Genomic DNA, 27245 nt, shown 5'->3' on the forward strand with positions numbered 1-27245 from the left:
TCCACCCGCCCTTTGTTGAGTGGGTTGACTGCTAGGTTTAGGCACCTGTAGTAAAAGTTACTCAGTTGGCATACACCTTCAACCGATGGCCTGAGGGAGTACTGGCCGTCAGAGGTAAGCCATCTGAGTGTGCCCTATGAAGAGTGGTTGTATGACAGAATAACGCATGCCAAAACAACACATGCTTTTATAATACTGTCAATTACAATGCATGCCTCTTTAGCACACAACAACAACTTTTACCACGCATATGCCTTTACCACCCATGCCTTTACAACTACATTTTTGTTGTAAAGGCACGTTTGGTAAAGGCATATGTGTGATAAAAGTTTAATGGTAAGTATAATCCATACATGTTTAACTAGGTGTTTAGGTCAGTGTCGGAAGAGTGGTCTTACAAGACAGTTAGATGGATAGCCGATGGCCAGAACATTGTTCTGCGTCCACACTGCAAATCAGAGATCAGCGATAGATGTCCACACACATGTACTTCTACATCACACACACAAGAACACACACACAGAACCCTGATGCAACCCCCACTCATCAGGTAAAGTAATAAAAAAGCTTTGCAAAGTGAACCAAAATTATTTAGTATATTGTAGGTATCCTGCCCCAGGTACTGCCCAGAGACTGCATGCGTGGTTCTACCCAGTGACTGCATGTGTGGTTCTGCCCAGTGACTGCATGCATGGTTCTGCCATGTGACTGTGCACTTGGCAAAGAGAACAAGAAGAATGCAGAGAAGGCATTACACACATTATGGCATCTTTTTAAGCTGTAGATAAAAGAGGAGTGTCCCAAACAGTAAAGCTTTGCTTATCGTCGCCTGTTTACACAAGAAGACATGTCGCTATATTGGGCAGAGATCCCTCACAGTTATCCTTGCTTCAACCACAGCTGGTTAAAGTATGTAATAAATCCAAACACAGCCGTGGTATTAGAGGGCATATAGTGCCTCACTGCCAAGGCGATTGTTGGCATGGTATCATGCTTAAGCAAACAGACCTTCTACTTGTGTGGCTAACAATATCATGCGTAGAATCGGGACCTTGATCCTCCATGTCAGCCAATGCATTAAGTATTGTGCAAGCACTGAATTGTAGGGGTGGGCGGAATTTGCGTAGTCGCGCTACGCAAAGCTCTGCGAAACGGTAAAAAATCTCTGCGAGCACGCAAAAGTTCAGCGAACACGCGGAATTGCTTGTTCCAACCGTTCGCAGTGCTTTTTTCCTGTTCGCGAACGCTGTTTGCGTGCTCGGGAAGAAATATCTTGCCAATATGCATTTTGAAAGCGCGAACAAGCAAGAAATTCCGCGAAGCCACGGATCGCGGAATTTTTGCCAATTCCGCATTCTACGTTGAACGCAAGATTAACCAAATTCCGCAAATTCCATGAGCAGAACGGAATTTACCACCCAGGCCTAATTATCAGTAAAATGCGGTAAGGGTAGGGGGGGTCTAAGATCTAACCACACATAAAAAAATGCTCCCCTTCAACTTGTGCCCAATTGTGCCTGCAAAAACGCATATGCCTTCACCATTCTTGCCTTTAAAACAAAATTAGTTGAAAAAGACATGCGTGGTAAAGGCATATTCGTTGTAAAATCCTGCGTGGTAAAGGCGTGCTTTGTAAAGATGCATTCATGGTAAAGCCTTTGTTGTAAAGGCATGCGTGATTCAGCCTTTGTTATAAAGGCTTTTTCCCATGAAGAGCGGGTGGTCAGATGTTTTTTTTTTTACTGTCTGTCACCACCAGGATACAAATTAAAAAACATATCCCCACATGAAGGGAGAAAACTCCTAGCTTGTTGGGACCATTCGTTATATGTCTTTTCCAATAACAAGCTCCCACTTGTAAGTGTCAATCACCAAGGATGAACATACAACAAACTTTTAAATGGCTTGTTTGAACCAGCGTAATGCCGGTGCAAATAAATCAATTGAGTTCACTGCAAGGTTGGCGATTAGGTCTAAATTTGGTGGGCAGATTAAAGGCAGGGTGGAGGACTTAAAGTCCTTCACCATAAAGACCACCTATACTCTGTCTGCCAAAGTCTAATTCGGGCCCATAATCCTTATTGTCTTTACTATAGACAACAACAAAGGACTGAGTGACTAATCTTTTCCAGCTCAAATAGATTTCATTCTACAAAATCATTGGTCAGAAGGATTTCAGAACTATTATGGATGGATGTGAGAATGTGGGCGCAGGGTCAAGACTGATTTGCATATGGCTGGGTTCAAACTGGAATGGCATGGGGAGCAAAAAGCGATGGATTTAGGCCCAGATCTCTGTACTGTCGTGAATGTATGATATTGTTCTGCATTCTGTCCATCAATTGTTATTTTTGCATTTGTCACCCTGAGTGGGACAGGTATGCCCAGACGTGGGTCCTGTGCTCTCCATGCCACTGGAGTCAAGCTATCCTGGCTGATGAGGGCTGAAAGCCCAAAACCGGTCCTAGGATGCTTGTTTCCAGTCCAGGGAGGACCTGGCCAGGCAGGTCGGGCTGGACTGTTCCCATTGGGCACAGGGTTAAGACTGATTTCCATATGGCTGGGTTCAAACTAGAATGGCATGGGGAGCAAATAAACAATGGATTTAGTCCCAGATCTCTGTACTGGGGTGAATGTATGATATTGTTTTGCATTCTGTCCATCAATTGTTATTTTTGCAGATGTGAGAATTCATGGCACATGATCTAACTACTAGATATTACATTTCCAGCTGTACACATTCTGGGCCTCATGCCATCGCTGGCCATGAATGTTGTTCAGGAATAGTACTGGTTTACTGGCATTCCTAGAAAAGAGTCTTTGGGAGCTGGTGTGGCTGTGGAAAGTCTCTCTAGAGAACAGCAATGATGAGCCTGAATTTTTACATACTTACCAATATTATTTAGCCAGAGTTCTGTGTACTGCAACTCCTTGAGAAGATAGCTGTGGCTGTACGTGATTGTGATGTAATATGTTGTTATGTTCTTGCTCATACCTATGCTCTACACTTGGCCTGGTAAAAATGTAAGACTGAATGGATTTGATAAGGAGCAAGCCTACATTCTTAATGCATTCAATTATGGGGTCTTGAAGCATATTTTCACAGTATGGTTGTAAATTTGTTCTTGAAAGTCAGGTGATTTCCAGTGAATCTGAGTTCTGAGTTCACACCTGCTCTGTGGGCTAGGCAAACAATAGTGAAATCCCCTGGGTGTTTCATCGGTTTCATTTTGATGGCAAGGCACAATTCTTTTCTTTAGCTTTTTGAAGTCTATTCTCTGTCTAACAGGATACTTTTATACAGCTGGAACTGTGAAGACTACTGTTTGTTCAGCTATGCCTGGAAACTAAGATTAGCCTCACTCTCCTTACCTTGAACAGTGATAGAAAACAGATTGCATTAATTAGGTGGAAAAAGAAGAGGTAGCAGAACCATATGCCATTGCAGTGCTTAGGACTGAAACAAGAAAACATAGTGGGTCCGATTCACAAAGGTAAACTTACAGTTTTGTGTAAGTTTACTACTTTTCGGTATTCACAAAGGCAAACTTAGACCAAAAGTTCAACTTTACTACTTTTCGGTATTCACAATGGTAAACTTAGACCAAAAGTTCAACTTTACTACTTTTCGGTATTCAGAAAGGTAAACTTAGACCAAAAGATCAACTTTACTACTTGTAGGTATTTACAAAGGTGTAAACTTAGACCAATAGACTAGCTTGACTACTTTTCGTTATTCACAAAGGTAAACTTAGACCAAAGGTCTAACTTTACTAGTAGTAACTTACCTTTGTGAATACCAAAAAGTATTGAAGTTAGACTTTTGGTCCAAGTTTACCTTTGTGAATACTAAAAAGTTGTAAACTTACACAAAAGTGTAAGTTTACCTTTAAGAATCGAGCCCATGCATGATATTGTTCCACGTGACTCTTCCATGTTACAGAAACAAGGAAGCTTGCTAGTGTAATGAATATGATGCCCTTATTCCATTGACTGCTTCCTTGCATTCTTCCAAATATGGAGAAGAAGGAAGTGAGGCCACAGAAGCTTCTTATGGCGCTATTTAGAAGTGGATGGTAGAAGGAAATCTGACAATAAATGGTGGGTGTTCCATCTGTCCACCTCTCTGATCTTCCACCCCGTTTCCAAGGTTGTGGTTTGTGGTTGCCCCAATGACAGATCCTCCAATGGCTTTTCCTTTGGGAGCACCTTTCCTTAGCGTCAACAGGAATTACGGTGGCAGTACTGCTATTTAAGTGTAGTTCATCTGTCGCCATTTCTACCTAGGCTGTTTTCTGTGTTGTACTTCCATTAAAACCTTAACAGTTCTAGAAGAAAAGTCTTTTAAATGCCCCTCAAATGTAAACAAAAAAACCTCCCAGCATGCCAGGGAAGTTTGTGTTTTTTATTTTTTTCAATTGTATCCCCACTTTGGGGGTCTAGCTCCAGAAATCACATATATGATAACAGTGCAGCCATGACTAACCTGCCACCATTGTTCCACCCCCTCCCACCCAGGAGCATGTTTCACTGTATGTACAGAAGCCGCTTTGTGAAGAAAGTATTGCAACCAGGAAGGTGGTCAACTTTAAATTTGGTGTCCAGATTGCTGCATTTGGGCAAGTGCTACACCAAAGTTTAAATGACCCTATTACACATAAATCATATCACAAAGATACCTTCTGACACAAAGGGCATATCGTTCATATGCGATATTAGGATATTGAATTTTCGCTCCTACCTGCTGCACGCAAGTCCTTGAATTTTTCCAAATCTTCATCAAAGTTACCAGATGCCTTGTCCTCGTCTATCTCAGATCTTGTGGCATCGCCCTGTGCACAAAACACATCAAATAAGCTTGTTTTATTCAGTTGCCTAATTAATATTAGGGCTTACGGTTCTATTGCGTTTATTATTTTTAAACTTCTGTCTGTAGTGATCCATATTTATTTAGTACTCGTTTTACCAGTATTTATCCTATACATTTTGAGGTCTGTGAAAACATTCAGTTGCAACCAGTATATTTTAACATTTGTAACCTATCAATAAACACTTAAATGTGAGTGCCTTTTTGGCTTTTGCACCATATAAAAATACATCAATACTCATATGAGAACATTTGCATTATAGTACAAACAAGTAAACATTTGCAGGTATTTAGGGAAAGTTTGTCCCTTTTTTGGCTCATGCTACCAACGGGCACAGGTACTGGTCAGGCAGTAGTGACTGACAGCATGCAGAATCAATAAAAATAAGACTAACTGTTTTCTGTCTGTATTGAAGTGTTAAAACAGTACTTTGACGCATTCGTCAGCGGTGTGTTTTTTTTCCCAGCGTACAAAGTGGCTTCTCGCAAGGCGGTCTTTACTCCAGCCTGCTTTCTTATAGGACACATGATTGGATGGGACAGCGATAGCAGGGGCTGAAGCTTGAAATGGGGCTTCCTTGCTTTGGTTAGTTGTTGGTGATATCTGCTTCTTGCAGATACATCCTATTAAACAATCAGTAGCAATTAGGCTAGTGTCCCTGCCATCACTGCCAAGAAGTGCTCTAAAAAAATCCACGCCGTACTTAAAAGCTATATGATTTTTTGGAAGAGTATTTCCAAATTTATCTTGCAACCATATATTTCTTATATGATAGGCCAATTAAAAAAAAATGTAATCTAAAACTTGTGCCTTTCTTGCAAGGAAGGGTGAGAGGTTTGGAGTAATAAGCGCTATATAAACGGAATTATAATACAGCGCAGGACAATAGAAAATCCAGATTGGCAGCCTAAATTCACAAGGGAAAAGTAATGAATGGGATACATCAACAACATAAAAATACTTCTGTTAATACATCCTGAGGAAAATTGACCCATAAGAATGGGCACAGCGTACAGAATGACTACACGAGCCAATGGTCGGGTATGACTACTGCTACCATTGTGGGTCTCCAACTCTCCCCAAGTCACTCAAAATGCAAGGGCTAGGCAAAGTGTTTGAAGAAAGTTAATTTGAATTACTCCAGCTCTTACGGGTGATTGACTTCTTTGAGTTTGTTCACTTAACTCGAACAAGGTTGTTATTTCTAGTACGTTAAACACAAAGGGTGCCAATTACGATCCGGTAAAAAAAATTCCCGTACGACTCGTATCCGGTCTTTTTACCGTACGAATCGTACAAGTGCCGTACAAACTGGCAATCACGATTCGCATGGTAAAAAGCCCATACGAGTCGCATTGGGAATAATTCCCCACACGTCCTCGGGTCGGAAAAAGTGTCCGACACGTCCTCGGACGATTTACCTTACAAACGTGAAAAGCGAAGTCCGACCGGGGAATCACGATCCTTCCCGGGCGTCCGAATGTACAACCGTATGGTTAAAAGACCGTCCGCACCGAACTCCTATAACAACCATGGAGACGTCCAAACAGGTGCCCGGTACGTGCCGTACCCCCCCCCCCCAGCCCCCGCATGTACGCGCCGTACCCCCCCCAGCCCCCGCATGTATGCGCCGTACCCCCCCCAGCCCCCGCATGTACGCGTCGAACCTCCCCCAGCCCCCGCATGTACGCGTCGAACCCCCCGTGTATGTACACCCGAGTACGTGTCGAACTGTACGTGTCGAACCCCCCCGTGTATGTACACCCGAGTACGTGTCGAACTGTACGTGTCAAACCCCCCCGTGTATGTACACCCGAGTACGTTCGAGTCGTACCCCCACCCGTGTATGTACGGTGCGTACCCCCAGCGCTGTACGCACTGGAATGCGCCGTATATGATAGATATGGCGCATTCTTGCGCTTTTCTTTTGCCATAGGGAAGGGCCACAGGAAGGCCTGCGGCACTGCCCTATGGCAAAAACTTATAAATGAGGCCCAATTAATGTTAAAGAGCCTGATCTGGATGTCGGCGGATGGGTTACTCTGTCACAACGGTGACGAATATCCCACCTGACGAAATATAAAGCCCATAGGATATAATGGGATTTTTTATTTCCGCAGACATGATATCCGTCACCATTGTGACAGAGTAACCCGTCACCAAGTTCTAAATCAGGTTCTATTCACCCAAAGGTGGCCCTGGCGTTGTAAGGAAATCAATATATTTCCCAAGAGGAGGTATGGTTGCTGGAAAGTCAAACGGTGAACTTTGTGTAAATCATATTTCTCTCGAAGATCAACTTGCCTCTGTATTCTTATATTCAACCTGTAAGGTTCACAATCAAACAGGAAAATGTATAAAATATCCCTTTAATTTAGCATGTTAAGACAGGAACTGTGCTTACCAGCACATACATTTTTTGAGTTTAGAAAGCTTTATTGAGATATATATAGTAAACATGGTACAAAGAAGAGTAAAAACTATTCCCAATGGTATCAACAGATGCAAATACTTAATACTACATACAGTGCAAAGAATAACACCAATATGAAAGGGAAACAAAGTCAAAAAGTACCATAGGAAAAATAGCATTTTTGCTTTTAGCACATACATTAAATTCAGTATTAAAGATGCTTCCATTCAGTACCAATCCATATGTAGGCTTTGAATACTATCAAGCCTAAAGTTCTTACACCTGCTCCTTTCTTTAAAGTCTACTTCACAATCTGCCTCTCCTGTGGATAACCTTTCTATTCATATGGTGTTCATAAAGACTTATTTCACATAGTATGTGCTGCCTCACAGCTCATTAATTCAACATTGGCACCTCGTGTTACGAGGCGCCTGTGTAGCTGTTACAGAGCATGTGTGTCATCGCTGCCCTGAAGGCACAAAAAAACTCATACTTGTAACATGCAAAGGTGTTATTTTCTTTTGCTTACTGTAACAGCTCGCAAAAAGGAAAAGATGTTTTAAATCTCCCCGGACAGTGAAAAAAGACATTTGCATGTACTGTGGGATTTGAAAGAAAGAAAAAAAACATGTTTTGTTGCTTTGAGTCTGAAATGAATAATTCAATAGCTTTTCTCCTTTTCAAAGTCTTTACTTCTTTCCCTGAAACAGGCGCGAAACGGAAAACTGTCTCCTTTGGTACAAATCGAAAAGAAGATCCTTGATCATTGGATGGCCGTCTCCTACGCATGCCTGGGCAAAATGTACGTTACGCTGCTGTAATCTAACGTCATTTCCGGCATTTTCAATCATTCATTTCATGCGAAATACCTGAAATAATCTCTCTGTGAAGGAGAAAATCGCATCGCGAGAGCAACAAACAGAACGGGAGTGCCTGCTGTTCGCATCACACTTGGTTCCTCATTATTTTTATTTTTTATGTTTTTTTAAGGTTAAATGCTTTCTTGAGCCTAAATGAATGCAAAGGTGCGTTTTCCGCTAAAAGATATAGATAAATGTCGTTTTTGGGTGTTCACATAATAATGCTGTGCAATTTCATGTTAGGCAAAGGCAAATTACATGAATTTCACACATCTCTGCTCTTATGAAAGGGCAAGCAACATTTTTGTTATGCCCGTGAAATTCAAGAAATGCATGAATTTTTCATTACACAAAGTTTGTGAAATTATGCTAATTTTGTAGGCATGACATTTGGGACAATTTGGGGTATGAAAGACTGGTTTGAACAGAAAATCTTTTGTGAGAGTCTCCACTGGGCGCCCAATTTATTTCAGGAGGCATTTTCTTCTCAAGGTGTCCCCTTGCTGATATCTGGTATGACTTCGAGCACAAGGTATGCCACTGCACTAAGGCTCAGATTTATTAAGGACTTGCACTGTCCTGATATGACACAATCTGTCGCAAGGCAACGCAAGTCCTTGAATGGAATTTACAAAGCCGAACCAGGGGAGATTAGCGCTGGCTTGCATGACTTTGTGAAGGAATGTAATACAACGCAGCAGCTTGTACTGCATTGCATTACATTTTGTTGAGACAGGCATTCCATGAGATCCACACATGGAAATTGATACAATCCCAGAATGCGCCAAAATGGTGCGTCTACCACAGAGTGGCGGAATGAGGAGAAATATTTTACTGCTCCTTGTTACTTCCTTTTTCGATGCGTCATGCATTCTGGATCGCGCAGATGAAGAGGAAATTGCCACATAGGATTGTTTTTTTTGCCTTGAGGTGATGTATCTGTAAAGCAGGCAGACTTGTAGTGTGGTGCAAGGGTGCCTGAGTTGACTCTAGGCAGCCTCAAGTGCACCAGTGTAGCTAGAGAGCTGAAGAGCACCATATCTTAGCAGATATGGCGCAAGGATGCCTGCGCTGGCGCTAGGCAGCCTCAAGTGCACCAGCGTAGCTAGAGACCTGAAGAGCACCATATCTTAGCAGATATGGCGCAAGGATGCCTGCGCTGGCGCTAGGCAGCCTCAAGTGCACCAGCGTAGCTAGAGAACTGAAGAGCACCATATCTTAGCAGATATGGCGCAAGGATGCCTGCGTTGGCGCTAGGCAGCCTCAAGTGCACCAGCGTAGCTAGAGAGCTGAAGAGCACCATATCTTAGCAGATATGGCGCCAGGATGCCTGCGTTGGCGCTAGGCAGCCTCAAGTGCACCAGTGTAGCTAGAGACCTGAAGAGCACCATATCTTAGCAGATATGGCGCAAGGATGCCTGCGCTGGCGCTAGGCAGCCTCAAGTGCACCAGCGTAGCTAGAGAGCTGAAGAGCACCATATCTTAGCAGACATGGCGCAAGGAAGCCTGCGTTGGCGCTAGGCAGCCTCAAGTGCACCAGCGTAGTTAGAGAGCTGAAGAGCACCATATCTTAGCAGACATGGCGCAAGGATGCCTGCGCTGGTGCTAGGCAGCCTCAAGTGCACCAGCGTAGTTAGAGAGCTGAAGAGCACCATATCTTAGCAGACATGGCGCAAGGATGCCTGCGCTGGTGCCAGGCAGCCTCAAGTGCACCAGTGTAGCTAGAGAGCTGAAGATCACCATATCTTAGCAGACATGGCGCAAGGATGCCTGCGCTGGTGCTAGGCAGCCTCAAGTGCACCAGTGTAGCTAGAGACCTGAAGAGCACCATATCTTATCAGACATGGCGCAAGGATGCCTGCGCTGGTGCTAGGCAGCCTCAAGTGCACCAGCGTAGTTAAAAAGCTGAAGAGCACCATATCTTAGCAGATATGGTGCAAGGATGCCTGCGTTGGCGCTAGGCAGCCTCAAGTGCACCAGTGTAGCTAGAGAGCTGAAGAGCACCATATCTTAGCAGACATGGCGCAAGGATGCCTGCGCTGGTGCTAGGCAGCCTCAAGTGCACCAGCGTAGTTAGAGAGCTGAAGAGCACCATATCTTAGCAGATATGGCGCAAGGATGCCTGCGTTGGCGCTAGGCAGCCTCAAGTGCACCAGCGTAGTTAGAGAGCTGAAGAGCACCATATCTTAGCAGATATGGCGCAAGGATGCCTGCGTTGGCGCTAGGCAGCCTCAAGTGCACCAGCGTAGTTAGAGAGCTGAAGAGCACCATATCTTAGCAGATATGGCGCAAGGATGCCTGCGTTGGTGCTAGGCAGCCTCAAGTGCACCAGCGTAGCTAGAGAGCTGAAGAGCACCATATCTTAGCAGATATGGCGCAAGGATGCCTGCGTTGGCGATAGGCAGCCTCAAGTGCACCAGCGTAGCTAGAGAGCTGAGGAGCACCATATCTTAGCAGATATGGTGCAAGGGTGCCTGCGTTGGCGCTAGGCAGCCTCAGGTCACCAGCGTAGCTAGAGAGCTGAAGAGCACCATATCTTAGCAGATATGGCGCAAGGATGCCTGCGTTGGCGATAGGCAGCCTCAAGTGCACCAGCGTAGTTAGAGAGCTGAAGAGCACCATATCTTAGCAGATATGGCGCAAGGATGCCTGCGTTGGCGATAGGCAGCCTCAAGTGCACCAGCGTAGCTAGAGAGCTGAAGAGCACCATATCTTAGCAGATATGGCGCAAGGATGCCTGCGTTGGCGCTAGGCAGCCTCAAGTGCACCAGCGTAGCTAGAGAGCTGAAGAGCACCATATCTTAGCAGATATGGCGCAAGGATGCCTGTGCTGGCGCTAGGCAGCCTCAAGTGCACCAGCGTAGTTAGAGAGCTGAAGAGCACCATATCTTAGCAGATATGGCGCAAGGATGCCTGCGTTGGTGATAGGCAGCCTCAAGTGCACCAGCGTAGTTAGAGAGCTGAAGAGCACCATATCTTAGCAGATATGGCGCAAGGATGCCTGCGTTGGCGATAGGCAGCCTCAAGTGCACCAGCGTAGCTAGAGAGCTGAAGAGCACCATATCTTAGCAGATATGGCGCAAGGATGCCTGCGTTGGCGATAGGCAGCCTCAAGTGCACCAGCGTAGCTAGAGAGCTGAAGAGCACCATATCTTAGCAGATATGGCGCAGTTCAGCTTTCTCCCATTCCAGCAACGCAGTGCAGCTCAACAATTCTGTTTGGGGCCCTGCATTGTATGAAGTTTTAGTAACTATGACTCTTAATTTTCATGCTAAATATAATGAAGAAAATTTTGCAGTGTCTTTTCATTTCAAGTAATTTCATGGAAGTGTGTGAAATTTCACACAAAAATGGCAATTCTGCATGCCCTTAGTCCCAAGGTTATCAAATGAGTCTTGTGATATTGAATATTTTTTATTTGGGCCAGAGGCAGTATGGAACAAAATCAAATTACTTTTGTATTTGAAACAGCAAATGTACGGTTGGCAGATAAAGCTGTCACTCAGTCTGGTCCAGGAAGCGCCTGTCTGCATGGAACAGAAGATCAGTATGCAGAATTGCGTATGAGGAGAACTTTGGGGAGATGACAGCTCCCCGAGATGGGCTTTCTAAAGTAGAAAATGTATGATCTATTTTCCAGAGACCAGAAAACTTCAAAGAGTTGACATAAGGGCATCCAGTTGTTCAGAATTCTGATCTACTCCTTCCTCTTAACATTCAGAAGATAAATTATTCTTAGAAGTGGCACTAATATATTTACTTCATCCCTTTATAGAACAACAATGTTGTATGTTGAGGTACCTTTCAAGAGGCCTCTACTCGAGCATGGTGAATGACTCAGGTCATTGGCAGGTATGTTTCTCAAGTCAGACTTCAGGCAACAGCTTAGAGTGGAGACTCATTTAAGTATTTTATACAAGGCTGCCCTGAACAAAGAATTTTAAAATGTGTGCATTGAATCCCATCCCAGGCGATAAAAGCTACATTTACATGCAGGGAAAATGCAGCGGAGATACATGATATCAGGAAAGGGACAGGGTGTAGACTTGACCAGTGGTATGCTTGGGGTTCTGCCTTCTAAAAGTAAAGTGTATTTTTGGATGGAATAATTGCCTGGAAGATGCTGAATGTTAGAGCTATCAACCCTCTTTGCTAAACATGTTGTCTTATCCTTTTTTTTGGGGCGGTTTCTTTGGTGCAAACGTGACCCAAAGGTACCAGAGCACTTTACATGAGCACCAGTTGTGTTACAGACGGACACATTCACTTTGTTAGGCACGGGGAGACTAAGTGATTTGCCCAGAATCACAGGATGTTGAACGTCCCTGTCGAGACTCGAACCCGGTTCCCTAGCTTTAAGGGCGACCTCTCATGCCATTAGGCCACATCCTCCCCCCTGACTTGCCACCTTTAATGGAACAACACCACTGGTTACTTTACATTCGCAAGCCATTTGGTTGGGTCTGCAGTGCTACAGGCTTGCATTCTAATTACTGTAGCTAATGGGAAAACAGGATCCACCAAGGGCCTCCCAGCTCTCAATTATCCTACTTGATGCCATACTGCATTGCTTCCTATAAACAGCTTTGAGGAAAGGTTTATCATGCATCAACCATTCTCACAATTAAAAAATAAATGCCCTGCCATTTTCTTAAGAAAGCTTGCCTGGGGCTGGGCTTTCACAATTTACTGACGTCTTACCTCTGCCTGGAAGCCTTCTACCAGGATGGCAACTAGGAGGTTAAAAAGTACATAGTTGCCAAAGGTCATGAGCGCCACAAAGTAGAGTGCAGCCCAGGAGGAGGTGGAAGCCATTCCGTTGTAGAGGACCACATTCCAGTCTTCTTGAGTGAGAATCTGCGTGGAGTAAAAACACCACATTATTCCTTTGTCGACAGCCAACAAGGCAACAGTTCACACATTTATATCGACAGCCCTCATAGCTGGCGTCTCTCTTGCATTAACGTGTTGGTTTAATGAAGATCCACTCAACAACAAAGAACTGCTTGATCTTTGTTTTCAGAGGTACCGCTGAGTTCACTGCTGTTGTGGTCCAATTTTATGGGGATATCAGCTCTTCCAGAAACCTTGACTCAGACATCAACGCTGCTATCTACGGGTTTGTGTCTATGTTAGAATTTGGGTAGCGTTGAGCCCCATGCATTATGACTCCGACCCTTCAAAGACAGGAAGGCTGAGCTTCAACCTCTGGCATCAGAAACACTGCCGGACTGGGAACCCAAAGCAGCCCTGGTAATTACGATAGGACCAGCCACAGGGGATGGGGTAAAGTGCAAGTGTGAAGCACTGCTGCTTTTGGTACTGGGGGCTGATGTTGCAGCACTGCTGCAAAACCAACCCCAGTTATAACAAAAACAGCCCCGACTTCTGCAGAACTGGCTCTCACCCTCCTAGACTCCTGGGACAATGCCCGATGCCCGCTACGTACAGTCTGGCCCTGATCAGAAAGGCCATATCCCCTGTCTGGCTTCTCTAATTCTGGGATATAAGGTACACATTGAGTTGTAGAGTATGTAGGCTTTCACAAGAATTACTCAGGGATAAATCCATTGCTCCACATGGGGAGGTAGAAAAGAAAGCTCAGATAAACTGGAAAGCAAGTAAATCTTTATCCGTGGTCTACGCATGACTTTCTCTTTTAAAGCTCCAATGCGTGAACACAGAATCAAATAACTATAAACAACATATTCATCTTAGAAGGAGAAAACATCATAAACCATAGAAATGTACACAGAAGATGGCAACACATTGAAGAAATCAGGTCCCATCTTGGTCTCACCTGGAAGACAGTGACAATAGCCCACAGCAGGGAATCAAAGTTCTTTCTGTCTGGAATGGTGTCCCCAGTGTCGGTCTTTAAACTAAACTTACAGCCGAAAAGATGCATTCCCAGTATGCTGTGGATGAAGAACATGTTAAGAAGGTTGTGATTATATACGCGATATACAAACGACTGTCTAAAGAATCTCATAACCTAGTATGTACATGGAGACAAATCTATTCCACGACAGTACTTTGTGGTTTTAGGGTGATTTTAGGTGTTATACACCCATAACATAGCATAGCATAGCACAACATAACGCAACATACGATAACGTAACATTCCGAAAGTCCTGGCAGATTTTGAGACTAAAAGCCAGACTAAAATCCACTGGAGAAAGAAGCTTGCAGGTGGAGTGAATAATAGCATATTAATGCGGAAGGTTGGAAGAGAGCGGGTATGTCCTTGTTCACCTCCTGTAAATTATAGCCGACACCTCTGTTGGCGGCTGTTGCCATAAGCACACACACGATGTAATTAATATAGCCCTATGGAGTAAAAGTCATTCATGATAATAATAATGCTAATAATAATGCTAATAATAATAATAATGATAATAATGATAATAATAATTAGGGCTCCCGGTTTTATGGAATTTATTTCTTGCCATTTCCTAATTAAATGCCATTTTTGCTAATTTTATCTGTATTTATCCATATTTGTTTTGGGTTTCGTGGAAAAATTATGCTGAAATTAGTAAATTTCCACATTTATTTAACCGATAAATATGCGCTTATGCTTGAATGTCTGCCAGGTTTCAGTGCTGTGAACACCCGCAGAAGAAAAATCTTTGCATTATATGAAAATATGTGAATTTCAGTATCAACCATGTGCATATCTACAGCTGTTAAAGCCTCTTTACTTGAATTCTTTTCTTTTTTAACCCCCTTATCTATCAATCCACACATCTATAGGCCTGGCAGTCATGGCAAACAGTGTTTACAATCACCTCAAAAAGCCCCCCAATTTCCGTTTTTATCCACATTTAATAATAAATACAGACACAAAAATAAATGTTTTCTGTCAGTGTTTATCTGTAAAAATCAGTAAAAACGGAAAACAGAGAGCCTTAATAATAATATAAGCACTGCACATATGGTTTTTTTTAATGCTTCATGATTGACCATTTAGAATCTTGTGATTTTTTTTTAACTCTGCAGCCTTTCCAGTTTGGCAGTTAGTACTCTCCAACTGGACATTGATATACACGAAATGTGCACAGAACCGCATGATTACCCCTTTAACAGAAACCTGCTAAGCCACCCCTCTGAGATGTGGCAATGTGTCCTTTAGGTCACCAGAACTAAAACTAATAACATGAATATGCAGGAGATCTGGGGCCGTATTACATAAAGTGCCTGGGAGCACAACAGGCGTGTGCACCCGCTTTGCACATCCCCGGGGCACTTTGGTATTACAGAGGGGGCCGCAGACCCTTGTGTGGCCACTTCTGTAATACCAATAGCTCTGGCGCACATAAAGTTCCTATGCTATCTTCAAGGGGGCGTTCCCTCATTTGCATGGGGGCATGCCCCATGCAAATGAGGGGATCCCTCTGCCTCTGCGGAGTATTACCAATGTGGGCACATAGGCAAAGTAGCCCTCAGGAGGCGCACTGACAGTGCACCATCTAAAAGGTGGCGCACTGTCAGTGCGCCCGATGATGGCAGCACTATGGAGGGGGCAAGGGGGTCTCATGGATCCCCAGGTATCCCCTTGCAGGGGGGGCAGTCACTGACTGCACCCACCTGCAAGGGGATCTCTAATCCGCTTCAAAAGTGCAGACGGGTTGCCCCCTGCACTGGGAAAACACGAAGCAACTGTAAAGCACCCGCTCTGTTTTTTTACAGGAATGCGCTGCCCTCAGGGCAGCACAAGTTTGCGGCTGCCCTGGGGGCAGCACGACCTTGCGGCTGCCCTGGGGGCAGTGCATTCATAGTAATTGGGTGCATTTTCACTGTTGGTGTCTCAAGCACCCTTTTAAAGGTGCGCTGGCGCAAACAACGAAAAGGCACAATTACCATAATAGGGTCCCTGGAGCGAAGGTCCAACCGACTTTTTACCTGAAGATGAAGATGAAAAGCATGAGCAGCATGCAGAAGGTCGCCACATTGTCCATTGTCTTCATCAGGACCACTAGCTGTCGCCGTAGAGCAGGCATAAACCTCACTAGCTTCAAGACCCGAAGTAGTCGAAAAGTCCTCAACACAGACAGGCCTCCGTCTGACTGCCCAATGATCTCCCACACACTGCAAAGAAATAAAAGAAGAATCCCTATTAGAATGTACACTGATGAGAACTTCTTTCAAGTCAAATATACCAAAATACTTTGAGAATGGAGGAAGGAGACACAGGTCACTGAAGCAAACACCAAAAATCAAGAAGGGCAGTGTTATTTTGGAAGAGAAAAAACTTTACATTCTCTTTTATGTTCTTCTGGTGGGGCACTTGGTTGTTCAAATAAATCCAGGTGTGCCACCCAAAATAAATGGAATGCAAAACTATAATGCAACAATTAAGAGTTCAGTGGATAGATTTAGGTACAGAAATATCAGGTAGTCGAAAATAATGTTTTTGGCAGGTGTCTCTGCACCTAAAGCAGCCTATCACGAGTAGGACTCCAGGTTTTATATTTTTTAACATTACAGCCTGTATTTATTCGTATTTATTTTTGGGCCATCTTATTGGTATTTATCCATATTTATTTTGTTTTTGAGAATAAATGGAGTTGTAACATATTACATTTCTAGATTTATTTACCTGATCAGCATGCACGCATACTTTGATACCTGTCAAGGTTTAACCAAATTAAGCAGCCAAATATTAGAAAAAACTACACCAACAGCTAAATATTAGCATTATGTACAAAGGTATGTTAGCATGCCTGCGTTTAAATACATCGCATCTTGTTTTTTAACTCCCCATGCTTTGTATCTGCTCAGCTGTTGCCCTGGTATTCATGAAGGACAGCATGGACAGTAACTCACAAAAAGCACAATTTTCTGCAATTTTCCGCTTTTAAAAATTAATAAAGACACAACACAAATGGATTTCTGTTTGTATTTATCTGTAAAAATCAGTATAAACAGAAAACTAGGAGCCTTAATCATGAGTTAATCCCCATGAAATGGGGACCTATCATGAAGACCTGATTTTTCATGTCAAATTCCCCAACTCCATTTCTCGTGTGGGTTGGCGCTTCTATTAGTGCTCCGCTCTGGGCAGTTGGTGAATAGGAGCACGAGGGATGCAGGATGGGTGGCAGTGGCTAGGGTGGCAGTAGAAGCGGAGACTATGGCCTGGCAGGGGAATAGTATTATTCGCTCCTCCATGCTGGCGGAGGGAGTCTGTACGGTTTTGGGGTTGGGCCAGGTCTGCACTTGTAGCCCAAGCCTAATGTGGGTTCACCAGCTGGATTTTTCAGCCGGCAGACTCTTGCCCAGTGTGGTGCAGAAGCATTGGGCCTTTTGTAATTGCTTGGTGATACGGATCCATACGACTCAACCTGGGCCAAAGGGGATAGGGAAGAGGAAGAAACATGATTGATTCTTAAATGGAAAGAAGCTGGGGAAGTGAATACATTATTATTACTATTCTTATTTTTACAAATGGCCTGGTGTCCCCACATCTGGATTTCCTTGATGAAAACCCTTCTGGTAAAATCACTTTAGATACTAATAATACTAATAATAATAAAAACAATAATAATAATAGCAATAACAACAACAATAATAATAGAAATAATAATAAGAACAATAATACTACTACTAATATTAGTAGTAATAATAAAAATAACAGTAATAACAACAATAATAATAATGATAATAATAACAATGATAATAGTAATAATGATAACAATACCACATTAATATTAACTGTAATAATAACAACAATAATATTATTAATGATAACAATAATAATAGCAATAATAATAACCATAACAACAATAACAACAATAATAACCATAACAATAATAATAATAATAATAATAGTAATAGCAATAATAATAATAATAATAACAACAATAATAATAACCATAACAATAATAATAACAATAGCAATAATAATAATAATAATAATAATAAGGATTCCAATTGATACTGTTAATAATTTTAAATTGCATGTCATGTTATTATTATTATTATTATTATTATTAATATTATTTCTATTATTATCAGAAGAAGAAGGAGACAATGAAACAGAAAGAAACAGAAAAAGAAGACTTGGGAAAATCTGCTGCAGTGGTCCCTTTATGGTTTCTTTTTGATCTGATAATGCACAATTCCACACACAGGTTCTTCATTTGGCTACCGAATTGTAGTGCATCTGTCCTCAAAGTGTGAGATTCTTTACCTCAAAAGTCCTTTAATTCTGCTTTTAAATTGATTTTATATTTTATTATATTGTAGCAATTATATAGCGCTATTTTCTCTGTTCTGGGTCGCGGTAGTGCGTTTGCAGATGGGTAGCATGCTACACCATGCAGGAGTTGGAGAAATAAACAGCAGCCATACACTTTTTTAAAGGCAGGAAGACTCCCTAATGCTGTGCAAATACACCCCACGAGCAGGAAAGAAGTGGAAGAACAATCAGGGTTGGCCAAGTGTCCAGGAAACTGTACACTCTTTAAAAGGCCCAGATTTCAAGCGTCAGAATGCTGTCATTTTGCAAATCTGAACAAATTAATATTTATCCATCCCTCAGAAGACTGGAAAATTGGTTCACAAAATGGGAAACTTTAGTCTTATTTCTTCCGTCCTTGCACCTCAGGAGGCACAGTTTTATAGAATCATTGTGAATAAGCACCCACACGTATTCCAAATTGAGAAATATATTTGTGTGGGTGAGTGTGCATTGGCTATCTGAGCTGCAGTGCTGCTAATATAAGAGAAGTAATGTCTGTGGTGGCTAGAAATCTTCTGCTTCTGTTACTAGCCTTACATCATGACTTACACGCGGAGGGGGCTCCTCCACTTGAGCGGAGGAGCGTCGCCCCACAAGCCCCAGAGCTGAAAAACAAAACGGTAATAAAGTTGATTTACTACTGTTTTATTTTTCAGCAACCCATCCTGAAATAAGTGTCAGGATGGGGCGGGGCCAGCGTTGCCTAGTGGCAGCAGGAGAGAGCTATGCGCTTTAAAATGCGCATGACTCTATGACCGGCCATCTTGGGCCGCCTTCCAGACATGCTCATTTTAAATTTTCTAATCTAGGTGCCTTAGACAGCTGGGTTAAAGAAAGTGCAGGCCTCCAGTTCTCTTAGGAGCGCTGAGAGCGGCCGCTCTATCCAATCCAGACGCTGCTTTTATGTTGCGAAAGCAGCACCAGGATTGGGTAGTGCAGTATCCTGCTAACAGAAGCCACTTGAGGGAGGGAGGAGGACAATGAATAAAGGAAGGTAAGGTTTTTTATTTGCTCCACCCTTGGTAGATGCCAGCCGCCACTGCTTACACGACACATGTGGACCCAAAGATAGAGCAGGACACATGTTGATGCAAACGCTCAACAGAAAGGTGATCTGGAATCAAATCATGCTCAACTACAGTGGGAGGCGAAGAACCCAGGAATGGGATGATAATCCCAAAAATAAAATTAACTTGTCATAATACTGTAAAGTAATTCTGGAAACATGCATGTGACTGTAATGCTGTTGCTCTGCCTTACTATTGGATTGGATGTAAGGCACCAACAAACTGGGGTGGGGTGGTGAGCAAACAAATGATGGCTTTAACTCAGATCCTTGTGACTGGGGGTGAATGTTTGCATTGTCCTGCATTCCGTCCATCAATTATTTCTTTTGCATTTTACTGTTGGATGTAGGCATTCCTAGTGGCAGGTCAGTATAAGGAAATGAATTCCGTCTTGGAGGTTACCCCTACTCTGCTTCTCAGCTGAAAGGGGCAGTTGTACCAGCCGTGGATGAAGAAGTACATTTGGGTGTACATTTTCAAACTTTTGGAGTTCACAAGGAGTTCAAAGAGTACTCCTAGAAAGGTGTGACAGACACAGCTTTTTAGGACTCCCTAGAGATCTTTAGCAAATCTCTATTTAGACACAAGAAAGCAGCTCTGCATGTGCCGTTGTAGTGGCAGCTCGTCCTTATGGGCATCAGGGCTCCAGCCTCCTTATTTTCTTATCTTTTTTTTATTACACCAATCAATAACATCCTAATAATCATTTTTGGTATGGTTAAAAAAATGCAGACTTTCAGGTCGAGCAGCAAACTGAAGCAGTGACTTTCTCTCATGGCTGGTGTAGGCGTATAGAGGCACGAATGCTAGCGGAGACAGATTTTCCAAGCCTACTTAAGTTCCAGCCCTTGTGTCATTGGTTTGACACCTCATTGCTGCCCCATTTGTGACCCATTGCAGTGTCTCCTGCACAGGCAGCATGAGGTGTTTTACACTTAAGTTCTCAGTGCCCAGGGCTAGCACTTAATCATCCTATACAGTCAACAGCACTGATCTCATGACTGTGGGTGTGGGGTTAGGAGCCTCATTAGCCAACCCTACTCTGTGATGCGTTGGGAAAAAGAGAGGTGAAAAATCAGGAAGATGAAAGCTGAAGCCTGCCCATGGCCCCCATGCTCCAGCTTTCAGTTCCCGCTTCAGTGCTCAACATGAGTGTAAGGAGCCGCGACCCGTGCAGGTAAGAGCAGTAGGGCAGTGGGGCTAGGTGGGGGGGGGGGGGAATTTCGACAGACGATGGAGAGGGATACTTAATTATTTATTTAATTTCCCCTCATCATCGTCTGTCGAAATCTCCCCTCACCCGGCCCCACCGTTCTTACCTGTACGGGCCGCAGCTGAGTGGAAGCAGTCTTCCTGCCAGGGGTCAAAGTATCAGCAACTGACGAACTGAAGCGGACCAGTGCAGGTAGCTGATGTGCAAAAAAGGTTTATGAAATATTGTGTGCATGCATGCAGGTGAGAGAGAGGCTTTATGCATGTGAAAGAGCATGTGGGTCTGTATGTGTGAAAGTAAGTGAGTGAAAGAGAGAGACTCACAAAGGGAACGAGTGAAAATAAGTGACAGTGAGGAACAGTGAGTGTAAGTGCATGAGAAAGTCAACATGAGTGAGAATAAGGGAGAATGAGAGATTGAGAGCGAAACCGTGAGTGAGATTAAGCATGAGTGCAAGTGAGTGTGAGGATGAGAGGCAGTAGTGAGAATGTATGCATATGAAGAAGCATGAGACAATATGAAGGAGAAAGGGAGAGAAAATGTGAATGAGTACAAGTGAGTGTGCGAATGTAAGTGAGCATGAGTGAGTGAGAGTGTGTGCATGTTTGTGTGCGCGTATTACACTTGCAAGTATGTTGCTGGACTTGCCATACAGGAGGTCACTCTTGTCATAATGGAATGTGGGGCACCTGTGGCAATATGCTGAATCTAGCACCTTAGGGGTAATTTTTGGCAAACAGATACCTATGGTCAAAGGCAGGCAGTGGTGTACTGAACACAATTCTTGGCATAGGGGGACCCTTTGGAAACTGATAGCACAAGAGTTTTGGATTTAATTGGGACACCTGTGGCAAAATGCTGGAGCTAGCGTACTGGGCCTATTTCTTGGCAAAATCTGACATTGGCTTATTGAAGGCAATTCTTGGCATAGAACACACCTGTGGTACAATGCTGGCACTGGGACACTAGAACGGATTTTTGGCATAGGGGACACCTATGGTAACAAGTTGGCACTGGCAGAGTGGATTTTATTCTTGACATTAGGGATACTCATGGAAAAAGGCTGGCACTGGCATACTGCATGTAATTCTTGGCATTAGTAAGGACTGACAACCACGACAAAATGCAGGCCCTAACATACTAGAGATAACATTTGACATTTGGGTGGCCAATGGTTCTTGTCATTAGGGGGCACCAATGACATATGAAAGGCACCCGTAACACAATGCAGATGTGACTCATTGTAGGTAATTAGGGCAATGTGCTGGGCACGCATTGCACACTTTGCTGAGAACGCATAAGGAGCACCAAGCTTCATTGGCGAAGCTCACCAATGGATTTCCAGCAAATGTGTGTGAAAAGTGTGATTTAAAATGCACTATAAGGCCCTATTGTGTGCAATTTTTGATGGGAGTGGGGTGGGGGAGGGGGAGACTCCTGTCCCCAGGAAATCCACTAGGAAAAACTTGGTCTGATTGCTTGACTTACTTGCTGGAATTCGGCTCTCTCCACCACCACTTTAACAGATTGCTAGCCGCAACTGACACAATGTACAAATACACACGCAACAATGCACATGCAAATAGTGCAAATGCACTTCGTAAATAGTGTTTTTCCACTGAGAAAATACTCTCTGTGGAAACGGTCCTTTCCTTGAGCCCACACCAATTTTAATGATGTAACCTTCCATTCTAGCACTTGAAACATGTTTACTCCTGCCCTTCTTAGGCGTACATCTCTGAGCCTTTTCAGGTTGGGAAGGAGCTCATTAAATAATAATAATAATCCACATTTGTAAAGCGCGAACAATCACCCGTAAGGGTCTCTAGGCGCTGGGGGCCGTCGGGAAGATTAAGCAAGCTATTGCCCAGTGTCACATGGTGCTGGGCTAATCTGCCGCTGGCACCGGGAATCGAACCGTGATCCCCAGATTCCGGAGTCAGTTGCCATGGCCGCGGCGCCACACCTCTTCCCTAACCCTAAAAGGTTTGTGGATAGACCACAAACAAGTATGTTTTTTGGGGTTCCCTAACTTTCCGGCCATCCCTGCCCTGAAACTTCGACTGGATTCACTACCCCTTGCAGATTTGCTCATATGAGAGTGTATATGGGAGCAAGGGTCGGTCGGACTGGGAACCCAAAGCAGCCCTGGCAATTTTCTCAGACCAGCCCCTAGTGAAGCACTGCCTGGCCTCGGGAGGCTGGAAACGCTTGCTTGCTGCTTTTGTTACTGGGTTTGCTGCACAACCGCCCCCAATATCAAAGCCGGCCCACGCAGCAGCAGAACGTGGCCCCACCTTTTTAACCTCCTGGGAGAACGCCCGATGCCTGCTACGGCCAGTCAAGCCCTGATGCACACCATCTTTTTATCATGTTTTTTTAATAGCAAAGGTGGCTTTACACTTGTAAAATCAAACACATAGACCACGGTAGGACAACCTTTCCAGAGGCACAAGGATAACAAGTAAACGTGAAACACATGATGTTAAGTCATTACACATAACTTCAGACTCTTTCAATATATCCTGGCTAAACTTCTGTTCTAGGTGTATGGGTCCTAATTCCTTAAATAAATGACAAAAATGTCCACGTTTATGGGTGCAGATTTAAAATCTTAACAGAACTATACATGGAAAGCTGCAAACTATGCAGATTTCCAGCTACTTTATGGAAATCATTGTGAATACATGTTTTAAATATATGGGTACAGATCAATTTTGTCATGCGAGAAATAAATTAGCAAGTGTAAACGCACTTGCTAATGTTTTTTGATTTTTTTTCTCCACGGGAAAACGCTTCGTGTGGAAAACCACTTTTTCTCCATCTGCCCATTCCACCATTTTTGGGTTTGTTTCTAACCTTTTCATTCTTCCAAGGGATTAAAGCCTGCTCTTGAAAGTAGTAAATATCCGAAAATGTCCAGGGTGAGGTAGTGTAGGTTTGTGGTTGGCGAAGACCCAGAAAAGTACAAGTTTAAGGGTGTTGAAATCTTACATGGGGAGCAACCACTCCCCATGCAAAGAAAGAGATTAGATCCCATGAAAAACCTCTGTGTGGGGAAATCATTTGATGAATGCAGCAAAGACTTTGGAGAACTACAAAAGAGGTTTTGCCCTTCATAAATGCGTTGCAGTTAAAGTGCCGATCTCGTTCGAGGCTGAGCCCATCACAAGGCGCTATGCGCTCTCAACCTACAGTGGGAAGCCGGGAGTTTATATTAAGTTTTTTAATCCAAGGGTTTTTTACGAACTGAAATCGAATTTCAGTTTAATTAACTTTTATATTTTTTGAACTGGACTTTTTTGTTTTTTGTTTTTTGAATCTCTTGTGTACATGAGACTTTCCCCTTGTATCTATGTAATGGTTTTAAGTAATCATACAATAAATTCAATTAAATTCAGAAAACTCCCTAAATATGTTATTTGCGCTTGTAAGTTACATTTACATACAATTAAAGTTTTGAGACTTGTGCTAGCGGTTTAAAAAAAAGCTGAAACACACTTTTAGGTAGCTTGGCATGAAGTGTAAGCTGCATAATCACCTTCCCAGACAATTACATTTTTGCTTTTCGTTTTTGTTTGTTGTCAATTAACATATGGCAGGGGAATAGAGAGATTACCAGCCTAGCTTTGCCCTATCACAGTAATCATGAAAAGCAATTTCACTTGTGCAGCATCGCTGGCAAAAACACACGGATCCGCCAGTCGCAAGCAGCACATCTGATATTGCGTTTTCTTTCACTGCAGCAATAACCAAATAAAAACAAGTCAAAACAATCTCTTGCTGTTAAAACCTGCTCCTTCCAGCTTGTTGCATTTAATTCCATATGCTGTGAGAGGTCTTCGAGCGCAGCAGCGGAAAAGAGGGGAATTTACTTCAGAGCCGATCTCATCACAGAGCTAATCATGGGAGGATTTGCCAGACGTCCACATGGGGGATGGTAAGAAATCACCCCTCGCGTTCCATCTGCCGCCACTTCCTTTATGTCAGGTGGCATCTCATGAAACCCAACCTAGCAAAGCCGCAAACGTATATCCGGCGTGGTCCACCGCCTTCTCAGTAATATTACAAGATTATAGGGAATGATCTTCTAAAGCTTGCCATTACAAGACGAGGCTGTCCCAAAAGCCTCTTAGACTCACAGCGACATGACACGAGTAGGAAGGAAAGTGGACTATATTGACCTGATGATGACGATGATCCCGTCGAAGATGTTATAAGGGTTTTTGATGTAGCCGAACATGCCAAAGGCCAGAAGCTTGAGAACCATCTCCAGGGCAAACATGCTGGTGAAGACAATGTTGCTGATCTCCAAGGAGTTTGTCAGCTCTTCTGGCTGCAAAACAATAAGGCAAACAATCATTGTTATGTTCCACGTGAACTTTGACCTCCAAGTTTGCATGGATTTTGTATATGAAACAAAAAAGAATGATAAACCTGTGGAAACAGACATAACCATATTAGTACATTCTTGCTAGTAGTTGGATGATGCCTACCAGGGAAGGGCGGTGATAAATTCAAAAACATCCTCCCAACCAGAAGATAATATGCAGTTAAAGAAAGAATCAAATATTTAAAGTCATGTTAAAATATGGTAAGACAAGTTAAGCAAATGTTAAAACTGTCGGATTTATTGAAGACTATTATATTTAAGGCAATTAAATGTAAGAATATTTAAGACCTTTTTAAAAGTTTTGGACTCACAAGTCCCTCTATGGTAGTGCCAGAAGCTAACTCACGCCTTCAGCCTTACTAAGCTACAAGGCATCGGAAATCAGCTCCTGTGAGCCCAGTGGCTCTTAATACACATAAGATAAAAAAAAAGTTATCAACATATCTCTCCAAGTGTAAGATTCCGCTGTCAAGAATGCCCACCTCTCTGATTGAGACTTAAAAAGACCCTCAAATGTTCCAGAGAGGCTCCTCCATTCAATTCAATGTATGATCTGGATTTCCGAGCTTAGGCTGGGTTTTAAGATCCGCCTTCCTGAGAGCCCAAATCAACCAACAGCTCGAACATTCTGATTGGTCAAACAGTCTAAACCATCAGTCTTCCGGGATGCAACAATGAAGGCTTTTCCACCTAAGGTACGCTTATGAACATCTGAAACCAACTTTGGCATGGCTTCATTTGAATCATCCTGGATCTTACCTACCACCATGGACTGCTGTTCCCCTAATGTGCTCAAAGGTGGTGATTTTGTGTCTCGTGTCCTTTACAAAATGCCAACCGAATACATAAATAAAATATTGATGTAAATGAATTTCATGTGGATGCTGTGAAAATCTGGCATATTTTTATGGGGGGGGGGGGGGGGGGGCAGTCCAGAATATCCCTTTCATTGTGGACATGGAAAGGTGTTTCTTTGTTTCAAGACAAGAACAAATAAAGATCGACTGTCCTTTTTTCAATTTATTTATTTTCATTTGTTTGCCGATCCCGACAAGTGTCATCTCTAGATTCGACGGGTAGCCTCCTCAGGTGGGGTTTAAATAGAGAAATCAGGTCATTGGGTCTGTTTCAAGGAGGTCTTTATCAGCTGTGCTGTCCCTTTCATTGTGGACATGGAAAGGTGTTTCTTTGTTTCAAGACAAGAACAAATAAAGATCGACTGTCCTTTTTTCAATTTATTTATTTTCATATTCGACGGGTAGCCTCCTCAGGTGGGGTTTAAATAGAGAAATCAGGTCATTGGGTCTGTTTCAAGGAGGTCTTTATCAGCTGTGCAGATTCCCTCGTGCTGACATTAAGCATTGACAGTGGTAAATTAGTGATATTTTTAAATAAAATGCAAAGTTAGATTAAATGATCCAGAAATGTAAAGTAGAATAGAGTTTGATCATTTTTCTGGTGTAAATCAGCGAGGTGACTTGCTGGCTCCCAATTGAATGTATGTGCTATCAGGTATATTTTATTAAACAATGTAGCAATCGACATTAACTGATATTTTAAGTCACCACCTCTCTTGTCATCAAACGGGTTAACCTTCATCAGATATAACCCACGTTTGTGTTTTTATCGCCATTACCCATTCTGAACTCATGCATATCAATGTACACTTTTCACAAACACACACATGCACGCATGCGCACACACACACACACACACACACAAATATATGGTACACCTGACTTTTCTCACCCTCTGTCTCTGAGGTCTCAGCATGCAGTGAATCTGCACTGGAAATTAGAGACTTTGTAGACGCTCATTTTGTTTCCTTTTCATGGAAATCTGATTTTCTAAGAGTATCATTTTCTATTCCTACCCCCTTTGTTAAAACAGAAGTTTTTTCCATACTTGTGTCCCCACTCCAACCTAAATCATTCAGGTGAATGTGTAGAAGTATAAGCAAATGTGCAAAAGGCAAAGCATTTTCTTAAAATAATTAATGACATGACTGTGGGTGGTCACCTCATTCATATTACTTTTTTTTCGACACACGTATGGCCTTCTTCATAGACGACCCTCGGCTATTCTTCCAGACGCCTACTTTATGTACTATTTATAGTAGGTAAAAACTAGCAGAAGCGGTAGAATTTCTGCATGCATAATATATACCTCCACATGGTAAACAGA

At 43.0% G+C, this 27245-nt stretch overlaps 1 protein-coding gene across 1 annotated transcript in view; it reads right to left on the reverse strand.

The window, feature by feature from the left end:
* CACNA1H (calcium voltage-gated channel subunit alpha1 H) overlaps positions 1-27245 on the reverse strand; it is a 1553446-nt gene that overhangs the window by 362840 nt on the left and 1163361 nt on the right. Inside the window, exons 11-15 of the mRNA XM_085629001.1 lie at positions 24853-25004; positions 16048-16233; positions 13943-14060; positions 12844-12999; positions 4742-4832 (exon numbers count right to left, since the gene is read on the reverse strand). Coding sequence (XP_085485127.1) covers positions 4742-4832; positions 12844-12999; positions 13943-14060; positions 16048-16233; positions 24853-25004 — 703 coding nt within the window. The remainder of the gene's footprint in view (positions 1-4741; positions 4833-12843; positions 13000-13942; positions 14061-16047; positions 16234-24852; positions 25005-27245) is intronic.

This window comes from Triturus cristatus, chromosome 10 (genome assembly GCF_964204655.1).
Source record: "Triturus cristatus chromosome 10, aTriCri1.1, whole genome shotgun sequence".
Lineage (NCBI taxonomy): Eukaryota > Metazoa > Chordata > Amphibia > Caudata > Salamandridae > Triturus > Triturus cristatus.